Consider the following 18,251-nt stretch of genomic DNA (forward strand, 5'->3'; position numbering starts at 1 on the left):
ACTAGCACACTCAATAGCAGTAGAGCCTCTTAGCCTCCCACATGGCAGTCAATAGCCCATTCCCATGTACAGTGAAATTATCCAGCTCACTGCCCTGCCTACTAGTGCAATCCAACTGGGTCCAAAATAGGGAGTTTTCGCTTTAATATTATACATTATGTATATAGCGCCAACATATTACTGTCCCTCAAAGGGGCTCACAATATAATGTCCCTACCATAGTCATATGTCGTTAATACAGTCTAAGGGCAATTTGGGGAAAAGCCAATTAACCTATTGGAATGTTTTTGGAATGAGGGAGGAAACCGGAGTACTCGGAAGAAAACCCACACAAACACAGGGAGAACCTGCAAACTTCATGCAGGTAGTGTCCTGGCCGAGATTCCAAACTGGGACTCACTGGAACTGCAAAGGCCAGAGTGCCAACCACTGACCCGCCGTGCTGCCATGCAAAGCTTCTGCCATAGGCCATAAGTAACTCTGGTGGCCTCCTCATGACTTAGCCAGGAACACCGGAAAAAATTGCAGTAACATAAAAGGTAATGGATTTGTAGATTCAGATGGAAGAACTTTAGATTTTTAGTTGGGTCATTTTAGACAATGGCTGATGTTTTTGGGGCTAGAGTGTTAAAGCTTATTGGTAGGCTCGGGTTAGAGGTAAAAGGCATTAACACCCAATATCCAAAGATGCTTCCTACCTCCATTAATACATCATTCATTAATAAAATATTTAATGACCAAATGGAGAAGAGTCCTTAAAAGAGGACCTGTTTCATGGTGCTTGTGGGACAGAGACAGCAATGGCATAAACTACATTCAGAATCTAAGTCCCATGTGTGGGTAACTCAGTTAACTTCAGTGGAATAATTGGCATTAAAGCCCCCAACCCAGGCAGAGGGGGCATTAAGAAGAATGGACGACATGCAGTGTATTCTAATGAATCCCTGACAGGTTTCTCCTGAAGTACAACCTGTTTATTTCCAGCACACGGGGATAAATCACCATATCTGATGTCACTCTCTTTATAGAAAATATGAAGAAATCCATTCTATGTTTCTACAGGAGTATTGTGTATCCAGTTTTTTGGCTTGCGTTTCCCTTTAGCAATTACCAGCTCCCACCATCGCTTACAAGCTATCATTATCTGTATCTTCCTCCTTCTGAAAAGGTCATCAGATCCCCCTGTGTCCTCACAGTACTTTTTCCTCTCTGTATTATCCGGCCTTTACACCACGCTTGCATAAATATTTGGTTTACAAGCCGGGCGCCTGGTGACATTTTAATATGTGAAATTACACGGCATCAAATCCAGAATAGCGTAAAAATCTGCAGGAGCGCCAGGCGGTGATTCTTGTTGGCAGGGACGTCGGTTGTAATTCACCGTGGCATATCTGCTGAAGCAGAGGCAGCAGACAGGCTGCAATCATCTCAAATGATCGCTTCTCGTCAAAGGCTGTGCTCATTAACACGTGATCAGCCGTGCAGGATTTTATCTTACCGCTCCTTGCCATATCACCTTGCAACTCCCTGGTTTTTATTTAAAATCAGACTATTTATCAGACTATTAAATTTAGAAGCATTTGATTGGTATTTATGACCAACCAGTCCTGAGACTTAAAAAGCTTTACAGCCAACCAGGTAACCTGACTTTTCTGACTTCTATGGGGTCATCCCTGCTTGTCCCAGTACCATAGAAGTCTATACAGTCATGAAGTCTATGCGAAGGCGTGACCAGGATAATGAAGATGGCAGAGCTGTATGTAACCAAATAGCAAAGCCGTAGCCATTGGATCAGTAGGTTTGCATTTGTGGAGGGGGGTAGGTTAGTTTAGCTTAGGGTAATGTGACACAAAAGATAACTCAAGTGCAGGTAACTTTTATAGAAAAAAAGGCTTTTGCATGAAGCCACCATTCTCAGGCGTCATGGTTCCAGCTCTCTTCTGCTTCTCTGAGTCATAGAGTTGCATGGAAAAAGTGCCCCAGCACTCTTCCTTTTCATACAGGTATTTATATGTATTACAAACAGTATTTATATAGCGCCAACATATCACACAGCGCTGTACAAAGTCCATGGTCATGCCACTAGCTGTCCTTCAAAGCGGGCTCACAATCTGATGTCCCTACCATAGTCATATGTCTTTATCACAGTCTAAGGTAAATTCTGATTTGATGAGTACTCTTTTTCCCATCCTCTAGGTATTTAGGCAGGTCACACAGGGAAGTAACAATAGAAGAGCAGTGACTACAATATGCAGAGCAATGTGATCACATGGACCATACAGGAAAAGAGATCATAACAGCTTGAAAAATAGAGTCTTCCTTTAAAATACAATTTTATTTTTTTATTTTTTTTAATAAGTTAGTAATGTTTTTGCACAGAACAAAACAAAATATCACCCGGGAATCATTCAGGCCCATCCACCCGATCAATTACTGGCCCTTCTAAGAGTGATTTGTGGGGACGATTCCATCTCCGCTGTAAAGGCCTTAATCCCAAAGATAAGGATTTCCAATAGATTTTCTCCTTAATGTCAGCAGCAGGCATCAAAAGGGGTTTACAGACCCCTAGAGAGAGATTATCCGGCTCCGTAAATGGCCTGACCATGGAGCCTCCGTCAACGCCTAACTCTTTTATTACTTATTACGTTGGAGAATGGAAATTTCCAGATCTCAAACATAAAATAAAAGGAGTTGTTATAAACTAAACAGTTGGGAGTCAGGCGGTTTTCTGGTTTAAAGAAGTAAATATTAAAGAAGACAGAACAGCTGGGGGTTAACTGCGTTTTTTTAACATGTATTTCAATGTTAAACAAACACAGTAGACAGTAAAATAAACTATTTATAATGCATTGCAGCACATTACATTCAATATAGATAGGTTATTCCCAGTTACATACTTATGGGAAATGGTGTCTGATGTTTTCACAAGAACAACTAAGTTGGCTCCATATGTAAATGAAAACATCTGAAACCCAACGCGTTTCGCCGATAGGCTTCTCCAAGAGATGCACTGAGAATGTTACATATATTTGTTGGTGATATTTTTCATATGCCAATAAACCTCACCTTTTCTGTCTTCTTATTAATTTTCTATTCTTTACTTCTTAATCATTGGGGTCAGCACCAAATCTAATTTTATGTAGGTGAAGTAGGGGTACAGTGATGGATGAGAGGTGCTGGGGATCTATGGCTTCTGTACAACAAAATAGTACAAAAACATGGAAGCCAAAAAAGCAAAGAAGAAGAAAGCAGGGTTTGTTTTTGTTTTGTTTTTTTGAAAAATCACTAAATATATTATAATGTTTGACATATACAAAAAACATAAAAAAAGGTTTTGTAATTTAACAACCTTGACCATGAGCCCTTATTGTAAGTTTATATATCAAAACTGAGTTCAGCTGTCAGCACTAGATACAAATATCCATCTTATGGACTATAACGATTTTTAGAATATGGTCATACAAGGTTCAAACAGAGTAGTGGTCCTAAATCCCGATGCGTTTCGCCCTTAGGCTTCCTCATGGGTATTGTAGAGACTGTGGCAGAATTGTTAGCCGTGTTGAACGGTTAAAGGGAAGGGTGAGGTTTAATTTAATGTAGCTTTAAAGAATTAACTGGTTAGTGAAATCAAAGATTTTCTAGTCCAAAAGGGAGGGGAATGGTAGTAAAAGTATTGTTGTTAGAATAGAATGGGTGTTTGCACTTTCCGGATGGGTGGTTTCACTGACAGCATCCAATGGCACCTCTTACTATTTCTATGTATATTCTGTACAATCAATGCTTTTGTGTGAATGCTTTGGCAGGGCACAGAATAAAAAGCAGAGAATAGATAATAAAAGCATCACAAACCTCAAAATTACAATTAACGAGGCAACATTGTATCCATCTCTTACACTACTCCCATTTACACACAGACATTTTGGGTTTCATTTTAGTTGCCCCTTTAAGAATTTATTAACCCGAGCCGCCTTATTACCATCTAACTAGGGAAGCCGAAATCCATTAAGGGAATAAAGCGCAGCCCAGCGCTAATCTCCGCCGCCGCAGACGGCTCTTCTGCCTGGATGGGTTTGCTTACACAAGTCGTGTTCCCAATTCCTTGGATGCTACTAGTTGGTGAATTCATAAACCCGGCCAGTCAGCGGGGAGCTTTAATTTAGACAAATGAATGCAATTACACAGCAACTAACAGCAAGCTTGTAATTGCTGATAACCCCATGTATGATGCCTCCAGACGCCCGAGCAACACACGCTTATTATTAAAGGAATACAACTAATGTAAAATTGGAGGTCTTTGTTATTTTCTTTATCAATTTCTATATATTTTATGGTTAGAATTTATTTGTTATATTGTTTATTATCTATATATATTTTTATTTCTATACATTATATATTGTATATATACCTTCTGTCAATATATTTCTATTTCTATACATTATATATTATCTATATACCTTCCCCTAATATATTTCAATTCATTATATATTATCTATATATATTTCTATTTCTTTACATTATAAATCTTCTATATATCTTCCCCCAATACAAATTATATCATCTATGTACCTTCTCCCAACATATTTCTATTTCTTTACATTATATATCTCCTTCCAATATATTTCTTTTTCTATTCATTATATATCTTCTATATATTTTCTCCCAATACATTTCTATACATTATATGTTATCTATATAATACCTTCTCTCAATACATTTCTTTACATTATATATTATCTATATACCTTCTCTTAATACATTTCAATTTCTATACACTATGGGCCTGATTTATTAAAGCTCTCTAAGGCTGGAGTAGATACACTTTCATCAGTGAAGCTGGATCCATCAAACCTGGAAAGGATATGGTCAAGGATTGAAAACATTTACTAACAAATAGAAAATAACCAATGAGAAATGTATTACAGGTTTGCTGGATCCTTTCCAGCCTTGGAGAACTTTAATAAATAAGCGCCTATATATCATCTATATTCCTTTTCCCAATGCATTTCTGTTACTATACATTATATATCATCAATAATATTTACTGGCACCAATGCAAAGCTTTTTGGACTAAATAAAGAATGCAGATCTTCCCCAAATATCCTTCACCTTCATGTGACCAAACACCTAAGCCCTCCCTATTATTATTAATAAATGGGATTTATATAGCACCAACATATTACACAGTGCTGTACATTAAATGGAGGTAGCAAATAACAGACAGATACAGACAGTGACACAGGAGGAGGAGAGGACCCTGCCCCAAAGTGGAGGGGGAAGTATCCCCCCAAAACCTAACCCCTCTCTACATGACTGATGTAAACTATAACTGAACGGCAAACTATAGCACCACATATATCTAAAAAACTGCAAAATACAATACAGGACTAACAGTTTTTTATCCTTTGTTACATCTCAGTGCTGCTAATCTTCTGCATGTTCTTTACAGGCATTACCTGTCTATATGAATTACCTGTCTATATGAATTACCTATCTATATGCATTACCTGTCTTTATGCATTACCTGTCTATATGCATTCCTGCAATGGCTGCATGGTGTTGATGGTGACAACAGTGGCCCCTGCCTCAGTGTTGAACCAGCTGCTTGTAGCCCCTATTGAAAGCTTGCATGGAACACAGGGGCAGAATGTTGTCACCCTATATAAAGAGCTGCTGAGCTTCATGGCAGGATCACCAGGGGTTATTTTAATTAATTTTGCAGCTTGAAAAAAATTTAAATGACTTTCACATATATGAAGTTTTAGTGATTGAATTTACATCTTCATTAAAGACCCATTTCAGGTTCTCCTGCTTTATCTTTACACTCATTGCCCAAACCATACAAACAAATGGATTGCTTTCAGCCCCATGCCGTCTTTATCGGAAGAGCCACATAAAAGTCTGGGGCTTTGCAGGTGGTCGGGGGGAGGTCTGCAAGGGGCGAAACTCTCTTTAATCCTTATGTCTGTATTTCCAGTGAGAGCCTTTGAAGCTGAGCCCAGCGGCCTTTTGAAAGAAGATTTAAGCCTCCGCGAGCCCACTCGTTCCACCCATGTGGAGATGTCTTCCAGTTCTTCAGGCGCCGAGCCTCTATCCAGCACAGCCGAGCCCATGTTTATTAAGGAGCAGCCCACAGCCATGGTGGAAGCCCCTCGCCGCGCTAAGGTGAGAATTATCCCTTTAATTGGTGATCAATAATTGCACTTTATTTCCCAGGTTTGCTCGCACGGCAGTAATCTAAGATGCCTTATGCACTTTTATTGCGCAGGACGCCAACATGGCCTCATTAATGATATTCTGGTGGGGATGATAAGCTAGAGGAAAGCAGGCGGATTAATATTAAAAAAGTTTCTCCAGGCAAAATCAGCGCAGAGTCTTGGAAAAATAATAAAGGCCTTTTGTTCTCAGCAGTGGATGGTGAGGCTCGGTACGCAGCATGCCATCTCTCACAATGCCATCTGCCTCAGAAGAGCCTTCTACAATATTCAGTGGTGACTTACTGAACGAGGAAAAGAAATGTGTTTGAGTGCAAAGCCTAAGGGCAGAATAATGGAAACCTAAAGCAGAATATATTAAAGCACAGTTCCTATTACCAGTTCCAGAACATGTAATAAAGAATAAAACATGGCCAAGAAGTTCCTCGCCTTCTACTTGCTCTATCACCGACCTAATCTAACTCTGTCAGTCTTTTCCAAGATGAATGACAGCCACTGTCATTCATTCTGCTTCCTGTAAATCCAGGCTGTCATGGACACACCCCCTGGGGGTGTGTCCTTACAAAGTCTGAAACATGCAGCTGTCAACTTTTAGCTGATTTTGATGACATTTACAGCTCAGAAACACCTTTTCAGTCCCTGACATATATTTCATTTAATGCTTTGCAGTCTGGGAAGAAGGGGGGAGAGGTGATGCCAACACTGGATATGACCATGTTTGACTGGACAGATTATGAAGACCTGAAGCCGGATACCTGGCCATCACCCAAAAGAGGTATCTAAAGGGGCAGATATACATAAGGAGGGGAGCAGGCCTATGTTAAGCTAGGTACACACTTCCAATAATTATCATTAGAAAACAAAGACGATTATGCACGATTATTTTGAACGATCGTATTGTGCACAATTCTGTACATGTTGTAACAATACAATCATTCAAATATATTTCACCAATAGTCTACAATCAGATCCGCCGGGACGGTCATTCGTTTCCAGCGACAATCCTCGTTCGTCGGCATCGTTGGTCAGTCATTGTGCACTTTTTTTGTTAATGATTATCGGACGATCGGCCATTAGTCCTTCATTTCCAACAATAATTATTGCAAGTGTGTACGCAGCTTTAGTGCCTCAATAGTGATAATGAGAATAAAGATAAGACACTATAGCAAAGAGAACCTGTGTTTGCTGCAAATCATGGCCAGTATTTACACAATTGTAATATATCAGAGCCAGCATGGTGACCCAGGATGATTGGAGAGGAAAGAAAAAAGAGAGAGAAGGGGTTTTGTTGGTAATTATATAATGTGGCAACAAAAAAATAATATATATTGGTGACAACTACAATGTTCGTCACAATCATGATGCAATAGAATTTTATGATCTCAACCCCTCCAAACTTTGTGGGGTTTGTTAGGACTGGAAACTATACAGCTTATTGCTACCCAGATGTATAGGATCCATTGTTACATATTTTAAATACTGCGTATGAAAGCATTTGTAGGACAGTACATATGTTTCTCGAGTACCAACGCATTTTGCCTTATTGGCTATCTCAGGGGGTTATGAGAATCACATATGGAGCCAATAGAAGTCAATCAGGAAAAATCACTGGCTGTCAGTGTAAACAGCTGTCAGCACAAACCACGCAAACCCACAAAGAGAAGACATCTTTCCAGCACATTCCTTGTTCCAACCAAATATGGGGTGCAACTTCTCCCTGGGAACTATTCTGCCACTTATAACCTCCATTGATACTAGATGATGCAGGTTCTCGCCCTACTCATTTAGCACCTGATTTTGGGATACTATTCTTCATTTGAATCTTGCCTTGTTTACCAGGTAAACAAAGAGAAAAGCTGAATGCAACCTCGTTGGCCGAGGAGGAGCCATGTGATCACCATCTAGACTGTTTGCCAGGTAAAGCGCATTCATGCATTGTTTAAAAATAATGTCTCTGCTTTCATTTACACAGGGGTCATTGGGCAGACCAGCAGCCCACAGAGCTGCAAAATGCCGTATATGTCTCCAGATATGACATGCCAAGAAAAAGTTGGGCCCGATGAAGGTCTCAATTTGTAATTAAAGTTTCTCCTTAATTCCAACTGTTCTCATAAAGGAGTGTTTATTATGAACTGGAGATCATTCATAACAGTGACAATCATGTCAGCCAATCACCCCTTAATATCAATGGGGCAATATGAACAGTACCATCATTGCTGCAGAAATAAGTGGATGCTGGACATGCTGGTGATCAGAATTATTATTATTTTTATTATACAGGATTTATAAAGCACCAACAGCAGGACTGGTAGCTTTATAAATTGGCCTCCAAATGATATTTTAAATACAAGTAATGTAATTGCAGGAGATGACCCAGTATCAAGTGGCACTCTGGCCTTTGCAGCGCTGGGTCCCAGGTTTGAATTTCAGCCAGAACACTATCTGCATGGAGTTTTCAGGTTCTCCCGGTGTTTGTGTGGGTTTCTTCTGGGTGCTCCGGTTTCCTCCCTCATTCCAAAAACATATGGTTAGGTTCTTTGGCTTCCCCCAAAAATTGACCTTAGACTGTAATAAAGACATATGACTATGGTAGGGACATTAGATTGTGAGCCCCTCTGAGGAACAGCTGGTGACATGACTATGGACTTGTCAGCGCTATAATATGATCAGCCTCCTGCAGTCTTACAGTATGGGATGAAGTGTGGAATGAACAAGCAACACAAGGAGCCCATTAGCTCATGTGCTATCGTGAAGCATGCTGGTAGAAGAGAATGGAGTGACTAAGAGCTGAGCTCTGTGCTTGTTATCCATTTACAGGCTGCGGCTGGGTTCAGGATAACCTGGGTTGAATTATGCTGACTGAGGACATCACACAGCAGCAGAAAAAGAGTGCCATTCTCAATCTTCTTGCTTTAATAAAAAGGGGACATGCATGATACTGTATTTGAAAGTGAAGTATCCCTATAAAGTTTACATTTTGCACCTGATATAAGTCTGGAAACAGTTTTTAAAAGACACATAATTCAGTATTCAAACAGGGCTATATAGAGAGTGGTACAAGATGTCTGTTCCCATATCTAATTCTATAAATGATTGTCTGACAATGGGTCAGGAATTAAGTGAAAATCATCTAGCACAGTGTTTTTCAGCCAGGATTCCTCCAGAGGTTGGAGGTTCCTTGAGCAATGAGCAATGTACCTCTCAGGTCAGTGTAAGTGACCCTAATGATATTTTTGGCTATCTGTAAGGGTGACATTCTACCCAATAGCCAGCAAAGTAAGAGGAATTCTTCCCACTGACCACCACACTAATATACTATATAATTTATGTGTATATAGTAATTATAGAAGGGGTCACCTGAAAAGTTTTTTCAAACCTTCACCATATTAAAAGGGTTGAGAAACACGTATTTGGTATCTGTATTAACTGTAAGCAGTCCCAGTCTGTGCTTCAACACATACATTGTACTGACATTGTCTGTCACCGTTTTTTCAGGATCGTGCTGTGACCTGAGGGAACACCTCTGCAAACCGCACAACCGCGGCCTCAACAACAAGTGCTACGATGACTGCATGTGCACAGAAGGTAAGCCAGGCACCACAGGACAGGGGTTGGATTTCCCCCTATTGTTTCTTGTAACAACTATACGTTTTGTTGGATACTGTGACATTTACAGTATTTACCACCTCTGTATTATTCATACACATTTGTCTCCTACCTGCAGTATAGGCCACCTCATCCCAAAATTATTAGTAAGCTCCTGCCAGTGAATGAGCTGTCATAATACATGGCACCATTCCTGCAGATGTAAAAAAAAAGGGATATTAATATAGCATTGTTGTATGCAATCATTACTAAAATTATAGGACAACCCCCAGCAGCCAATCAAATGCCCTCATTATTACACAGTATTTTTATAGCGCCAACATATTACACAGCCCTGTACAAAGTCCATAGTCATGTCACTAGCTGTCCCTCAGGGGGGCTCACAATCTAATGTCCCTACCATATTCATATGTCTTTCATACAGTCCAAGGTCAGTTTTGGGGAAAGCCAATTAACCTTACTGCCTGTTTTTGGAATGTGGGAGGAAACCGGAGTACCCTGAGGAAACCCATGCAAACACGGGGGGAACCTGCAAACTCCATGCTGATAGTGTCCTGGCTAAGATTCAAACCTGGGACCCAGCGCTGCAAAGGCCGGAGTGCTAACCCCTGAGCCACCGTGCTGCTTTCATCAGTTTACATTGACAGATAGTATTTGGCTGTGATGAACAACTGTTAGTTATACATTTGAGATTAATGATTGAGAAAATAAAAGAAATGTTTAACATGCAGTTATTCATTAAAGCCAAATACTATATAATATATATAATAAAAATATAATATAAATAATAATAATTTGCTAAAAAAAAACTCTGATTACTGCATTTGTCTACCTATATGATATTCCAGGGTTGGCAAACCTCCCTCCCAAAGGGAAAATACATTTTTATCTGCAACCTTACGGTCCACCTCTGCCCCAGATACATTTCTTCCCTGCTCTACTGATATATAATTATTCTGCCAATGTAAACTGATGAAAGGACCTTTTTTTGGCTGCTGGGGGTCATCCTAATCCCTGAGTAATCATCCCATACAGCAGTGTTTTTTTATTATAAGGAGGGACTGTCCAATAAACGAATTTCTGTCACCTCAAAGCCGTGTATCCAACACCGTTTAGCACAAGGCTAAATAGTTTTATTTTAGTCATGTGACTGCCATTTTCAAAGCTCATTGGATTAGCTGAAAAACCTGTCACTATAGTACAAATAGGAATATGTATCCTGTTGCGATAACTTTGTGAATTGAAACTGTTCAGTATGAGTACAGCCGAGGTCTTGCATCAGCTGTGGAGCACATACGGTAATGTGGTCAGTTCCTATATGTGTGTATTGTGTCAGAATGCATTTCCCAATAACAGAAGCAGTTTCCACATCGATAATTATGACAACGTGTCACAAGTCAGTGAACGTTATTTGTTAAAGGGGCTCTCCTGTTTTATCAGAAACAAAGAGAACATCACCACTCGATAGTGCTCCATTGACAATGGAGAGTGATTGGCTACATGGGGACAGTCGGACCCTCTTTAGGGACTAAATGTGAAACTCAGGTGGTTACCCATAGACTTTAGAGCTGGATTGGGGAAGGCTCACTAAGAATGCCTCTAGCTCTAGCTAATTGGGGACGGGGGGGAGAGCTTTTCACCTCTTCATTCACTATTTTTTTCATTTGATGGTCATAGCTAGTCATAAGGTTGTGACCCAGTGTCTGGTTGACAATGGATTGGGTTATCTTCACCATAGACAGGTGAAAGGTCACTACTGCTGCCAAGCCATTTTTGTAGTTTGTAAAGAAGGCTAATAAAGCTACACCTAACATGGTCATAAGATACAGTGACCCAATGACATGGTCAGAAGATACAGTGTCCCAATGACATGGTTAGAAGATACAATGACCCAATGACATGGTCAGAAAATAGGGTAACCCAGTGACATGGCCAGAAGAAACAGTGACCCAGTGACATGGTCAGAAGATACAGTGACCCAAACACATGGTCAGAAAATACAATGACCCAGTGTCATGGTCAGAAGATACAGTGACCCAGTCACATGGTCAGAAGATACAGTGACCCAATGACATGGTCAGAAGAAACAGTGACCCAATTACATGGTCAGAAGATACAATGACCCAATGACATGGTCAGAAGATACAATGACCCAGTGACCCAGCCAGAAGATACAATGACCCAGTGACATGGTTAGAAGATACAGTGACCCAGTGACATGGTCAGAAGATACAGTGACCCAATGACATGGTCAGAAGATACAGTGACCCAGTGACATGGTCAGAAGATAGACCCAGTGACATGGTCAGAAGATACAGTGACCCAATGACATGGTCAGAAGATACAGTGACCCAGTGACATGGTCAGAAGATACAGTGACCCAGTGACATGGCCAGAAAATACAGTGACCCGGCCAGAAGATACAATGACCTAGTGACATGGTTAGAAGATACAGTCAGTGGTAGGATAGTAACCACAGTAGATATATTAGGAGTTCAGTTCCTCATAGGAGGGGCAATCCTGGGTGATAACAAGGCAGACAATCCAATATTGATCATGAATGCCATATTTATTGATGGGAACATATATAACCTTTACTAACACATTATGGGGCAGAAACAATGACCTCTTTTTTTCGGTGCTGATGTCAGTGTCAGAATACATGACTACCTCAAACACGTCAATTTAATCCATAAAGTAAGTACGCAGTACATTGTGCTCACGGTGGATTGTATTCCGTATATGTATGACATTGATGAAGCCCTTTCTGGTATTTCCTCAGCAGTGTGTTGGCTATAAAATTTCATGTGATATATATTGTAGGTATAGGTAGGGTATTTTCCTGTTCATGTTTATACTGTGAGCAGACTTTGCTGTCCCTGGCCTTATCTTAGGATAACCTAATGGTTAACCAGGAAAATCTATATTGAAATACTGATCCTCCATCAGTGATAAGCCGGATAGGGGATGTCTGCAGAGTACAAACTGATTCACCAATAGGTGATAAAGGTCTCCTGTGTTATGTTCCCGATTTCCCATGTACCCATCACATACAGAAGAGTGTTCTCTATGTGCTGTGGCCGGCATGTGACTATTACTCAAGTGTTCTTTCCTCCTGATAAACATACAGCTGTGCCAGTGTGATGACTGCCAGATCCAATCACATGAGCAGCAATGAGGATGATAGTGAGAAAATATTTATAAGAATTCTCATTCTAATAGACAACCTGAATCTTACTTTACAACACAAAAGCTATGAAATCCCCGGGTACAAGTGGGATTATTTCACCTGCTTTCCTTGCATGGGTGGTAAGGGGTAATATAGAAAATCCAGGCTGACCCCGGTAAAGTATTTAGCAGGGTTCAAAATTATAATAATATTTATTATAATAAACAGTATTTATATAGCGCCAACATATTACGCAGTGCTGTACATTAAATAGGGGCTGCAAATGACAGACACAGGAGGAGGAGAAGACCCTGCCCTGAAAGCTTACAATTCATCAAGGTATTAATCTGCTTACTCAGTCAGTAATGCAACCAATCATTTTAGTCTTTTCCCCGGTCCTCTTTAGCCGGGCGCACCACCTGGAAAGGAGGAGGAGAAATATTGAAAGATAGAAAGTGTGCGGAGACGGGCACTAAAAATGGTGACAGGTCGGAGGGATGGGACATAGAGGAGGAGACTGCAGGAGCTTTATAAATGGCTGGAACCTGTAAGTTAAGGTTCATTCTGCTAATATTTTGCTTTTACTTCCTCCTATTTTTCTTTTAATATTTATATTTTATATTATATATTTTTATATTTATATCCATCATCATTGGTTCACTGTAGTTGTCTATGCAATTCAGATGGATCATGGCTGGTGGGAGGGGCCAGCAAGGAGCTCTCCCAAAAAGCACCCTGCCTCTGTCCTCAGACCTGATGCATATAGGGGGCCGGCTCCTGGAAAGAGTTATATATATATTAAAATTCATTGATAGATGGGTGTTAGTCTGCAATAGTGGCAAAGCCAGCAAAACCTTTCTGATTGGTTGTACATGATAGAAATATATATAGATAGAAATTTGCCTTTCCTACGCCTGATTACCAATGGTAAATGTCTTTCTTTTATCCAGGTCTCCGCTGCTACTCCAAATTCCACCGCAATCAAAGAGTGACGAGGAAAAAAGGGCGCTGCGTCGACCCCGAATCCATCAACAAAGACCAAGGATCGTTCATTTCTGTCTGAGCGGACTGCAATCTACTTACTGCCATGTAGCAGCCGTCCCCGACTGACAAGGACGCCTTTTATATTTACCCGATAATTCTAGATATTAGGACTGGAGTAACGGCGCTTCGGAAAATGGGTCTCCCAGTCAGGTGAATGTGACGCTCACTGGCCGCCACCGCGGAATGCATTTTGATACGTTTTTATCGATGGGGTGCCGTCCACTTTGTGTCAATGGTTATTTATGTGATGGGTTATTATAAAGGAGGACTCCGGGCCAAACTAAAGCTTTTCTATAACTATTTATAGATCTTCAAATATCACCCATTGGCTAATTTGTCTCCTGGAACCTTGGGGGTGGAGCTGGTAATATGTCAATGAGCTGTAAACCAGATGTCTGCAATCATATATAAGCCCTGCAAACCCTTCGTTCTGCAAACCTGTTCAAATGCAATCACCACTTACTGAACATAAAGAATGCAGAGTGTTCAGTCAATGCAATCAAGTGATCATAGGGAGGTGCAGCTGTGGCAGCCTACAGCCCCCCCCCCCCAACAGCGTTGCCACTGGTGGGGCCCAAGTCTGCTCTGCATAAAGGCCCTGGACCCTCCCTTGCCTACAGGGCCCCCCCAACAGCCCTGCCATGATTTGGTGGGGTCCAAGTCTCTTCTACACAAGGGCCCTAAACCCTCCTTTGCCTATAAGGCCCCCAACAGCCTTACCACTGATTTAAAGGACCTAAGTCTGTTCTGCACAAGGGCCCTGCACCCTCCCCAAGCCAACAGCCCCTCCCCTCAACAGCCCTGCCATGATTTGGTGGGGCCAAAGTCTGCTCTGCACAGAGACCCTGAACCCTCCTTTGCCACAGTTTGGGGGGCCCAAGTCTGTTCTGCACAAAGGGGCCCTAGACCCTCCCCAGCCTACAATAACCCTCAACAGCCTTACCACTGATTTGGGGGGCCCAAGTCAGTTCTGCACAAGAGCCTTGCACCCTTCCCAGCCTACAGCCCCCCCTCAACAGCCCTGCCATGATTCGGTGGGGCCAAAGTCTCTTCTGCACAAGGCCCCTGGATCCTCCCCAGCCTACACCCCCCCCCCTCTTGCCACTGTTGCACTCTTGCACAGGGGCCCACTATTGGATATGTCCGCCAATGGAACTACACATATAGTTCTAGATGAATTTGCATGCAAATCGTGACTTTTTCTTGACCCCACCCCTACAGCTAAACAAGCCTTTCTATTGGTTGCTGAGCTTGGTAATGACAATAAATAACCAATAGAAAGTCTTAGACAGCAGGACTGGGCAGAGCCAAGCTACTCTATTTGATTGGATGTGTGACAGGTTCACCTTAAAATTATTGAGCCATAAAGAGATTTCTGTGCTGCAAATGGTAAAATTCTGAGCAGCGCCAGATACAAATCCTTCATGGCCAACTCCTCAAACAAGAACAGTGGCCCCATCTAATGAATCCGCTGCCCACGGTTAGGGGAGGGTTGCATTTTGTGACTGGAGACACCCCGGGGAACCACAATGCTGTGTCTGTCTCCCCCATATTTGTGTGGAAGTGGTAATGTGGTCCAAACCTCCCTCCGAGCTGGAAGACGGACAGAATACTGACTTACGAGGTGATCCGATGCTCTTGGCTTTTCTTATTCTGTAAATAATGAATTGTTACTTTGTATTCTCTGGTTTGTATGTCAATAAAAAAGTAAATCTAAAATCAGAAATGTTCTTAGCTTGATATGTAATGAATGGGTGAGCAAAGCATGATGGGTACTTCCTAAATATGTGAACCCCAAATCAGGAAATCACTGAGGATCCCTCCAGTATCAGCACTTCCTGTTCCAGGCTGACAACCCTAAGGCAATTCCTTGTAATTGTCAGCAAAGTTGTCAGCAATTCTTTCATCGGCCAATCAGCTGCCAAATGGGTCAGATAGGAAGAAAGAGCTCACATGGCCGCCTGTGAACCTGCACGTGGCAAGTGACAGCAGACCAATTTCTCCCAGTGCATCCTGGGATATCTGGGCTATTAAATCTTCCTCCATGGGCTCGGAATCAATGCGCATGAGGCTCACAAATACTAATTAAAGGCCATATGTCAACTCAGCAGAATTTGGTCTCAGTGGGCCATGAATAAAAGGAATAAAATAGCTGACAGGAGAAACCTGAGAGCTACTGGGAAGCTGCTGCTTCCGGAGTGGTGACAGGGCCTCCTTATGACCAATTACCCCCCTGGCCTGTGACTGGCAGCTACACACACCAGGGGCATCACCAGGACTTCGTGGTGTCACCTCATATGGCATTATTGTGCCCCCCTCCCCAATGGTGGTCAGAGGCAGAATTATTAACCCCCCAGCCTCTGCCCAATGATGTCATGCTGGGGTCATAGGGCACAGGTCACTCTGCCTGATGGTATTGACTACATTTGCAGTGCAGGTGTGGGGATGCAGAGAAAGTCTCTGGCATCATCATCGTCAGCCTCACATATTGGATGCCATGGTACTATTACAAGTTGAAGGAAGAGGGGGGGGGGGGTTAATAATCTAGATGTAAAAAGTTACTGACAGGTCCACTTTAAAAGTGCTGGCACAGGTCTGCCTAGATACCTCCAGAGCAGAAGCAAGTGAGAATCTGCTGTTATGTGTTATAATTCTTAAGGGACAGGACATGGGGTGACCCCCTCTAAAGCATTCACTTCCTTCTAGCAGGGGAGGAGTGGGATTAAACCTGGGGGTCCTAGATATGGCCAGTCAGCTCTTTTCTGTCTCCTGTGTGATGCTGGAAAAATGTCAGCGGGGCCGAGGGGCAGGCAGATATACCCCGGTATTACACATGGCACAGGCCCGGTATTACACATGGCACCATGTCATATCATCGCTGCCCCTAGGTTACCTCTAACCAATAACCTCCTGGGGAGAAATGTCTTCACTTCCTGATCTATTGACACAACAGGAAGTGGGAAGAGATCTCTCCAAAGTGAGGTGAATCTTGGCCAAGTAGTCACCAAACCATGTGTCCCCATTGGGCGATTTCCTCTCTATTCCTGTTCTGATGACAACTCAAAAAGTTCTCATCACTTTCATTCACGGTTCCAATGGCCAGCAGATAGCGGGTGAATCATTCATACAGGTTATTGTTTGCATTGATGCGGAACATTTGCCATGAAAAGTCGCAGTGTGTAATGGTGATTTCCCAGCGGGTGGGCCAGAGGGGCTCAGCATTCACTGATGGGTGTGAAATATTGCTTTAAATGCCACTTACACCCATTTCATGCTCCCTATTCAATGAGAGCGCCTGGGACAGCGCAAGTGTGGGGTGAGCAACTCAGAACCACCAATCAGGAACCACGCTGCAATGATGCACCAATGCAAACAGGGATCTGATTGGCTGCTATGAATACTATGCTTTGAAGAGACCCTGTCACTATAATTTCTGGTAATGGTTCAGAAATGCCCTCCCCCTAGCAGCTTCTGATTTCATTGGCTAACAGTTCCCTAGCACAGCCCCCACCTACTGTCATTACTGTCTGTGCGGGTCCAGCTCCTCTGCTCCCTAAAACCTACTACCCTATTGTGGCCCAAGGCATCCCCAATAACTATGATCAAGTTAGGGCTCCTGGGGGTCTGACATCTTGAACCCCCCCCCTCAAAAAAAAACAAATGAGGAGGGATCCCTGTTTCTCTCATGTTTTACCTGTCACCCCATATCCTGGGACTCTCTAAGGTTAGGAAGCTGAAATTTGGGGTAGTAATAGCTTCACTGGTCCTCTGTGTACCCTTCAGGTCCGTACAGCACCCCATGTTGGAGATATGAGGGGGGGACTCAGAGTTGTCAGGCAGCAATACAGTGACCCAGCTATCACAGAGCGCTACTAGTGACGTCATTGTACACGCCCACTGCCCCGGGCTCAGGGAAGAGGACGCCGTCTCCTAGTAACCTCACGTGACCAGCCCACTCTCCCCCTTCACTAGTTTAGGTCACATGACAGCGACCCCCGCCCACTGATCACTGGACTTTGGGAGTGGAGATGGAGCTGCCTGCTGTTAGCTTGAAGGTACCTGGGGGGGGACGGGTCATGTGACTGGGGAGATTGGGGGTACAGGGGGTGTAGAAAGTTTGGGGGAAGTTTGTGTAAACTTTTTCAGCTTGGTCTGTGTTCTCTATGTGAGAGAAAATGAGAGAATACAGAGGAGGAAAAGTGCAGGGGGGGTGATGGTAA

The 18,251-nt window shown here is 42.4% G+C and overlaps 2 protein-coding genes across 4 annotated transcripts in view; both read left to right on the forward strand.

Moving 5' to 3' along the window:
• Positions 1-15,757, forward strand: part of DRAXIN (dorsal inhibitory axon guidance protein) — a 40,572-nt gene extending 24,815 nt beyond the window's left edge. For all 3 annotated transcript variants that reach the window (XM_072426974.1, XM_072426975.1, XM_072426976.1), the window contains 5 exons: positions 5,975-6,162; positions 6,882-6,987; positions 8,052-8,129; positions 9,708-9,797; positions 13,938-15,757. In XM_072426974.1, the coding sequence (XP_072283075.1) occupies positions 5,975-6,162; positions 6,882-6,987; positions 8,052-8,129; positions 9,708-9,797; positions 13,938-14,050 (575 nt within the window). In that variant the 3' untranslated portion in view covers positions 14,051-15,757. The remainder of the gene's footprint in view (positions 1-5,974; positions 6,163-6,881; positions 6,988-8,051; positions 8,130-9,707; positions 9,798-13,937) is intronic.
• A 2,206-nt stretch (positions 15,758-17,963) lies between these two features.
• AGTRAP (angiotensin II receptor associated protein) overlaps positions 17,964-18,251 on the forward strand; it is a 7,112-nt gene continuing 6,824 nt past the window's right edge. Inside the window, exon 1 of the mRNA XM_072425706.1 lies at positions 17,964-18,086. Within this exon, the coding sequence (XP_072281807.1) occupies positions 18,060-18,086 (27 nt within the window). The 5' untranslated portion in view covers positions 17,964-18,059. The remainder of the gene's footprint in view (positions 18,087-18,251) is intronic.

Source organism: Pyxicephalus adspersus, chromosome 11, assembly GCF_032062135.1.
Source record: "Pyxicephalus adspersus chromosome 11, UCB_Pads_2.0, whole genome shotgun sequence".
NCBI classification, from domain to species: domain Eukaryota; kingdom Metazoa; phylum Chordata; class Amphibia; order Anura; family Pyxicephalidae; genus Pyxicephalus; species Pyxicephalus adspersus.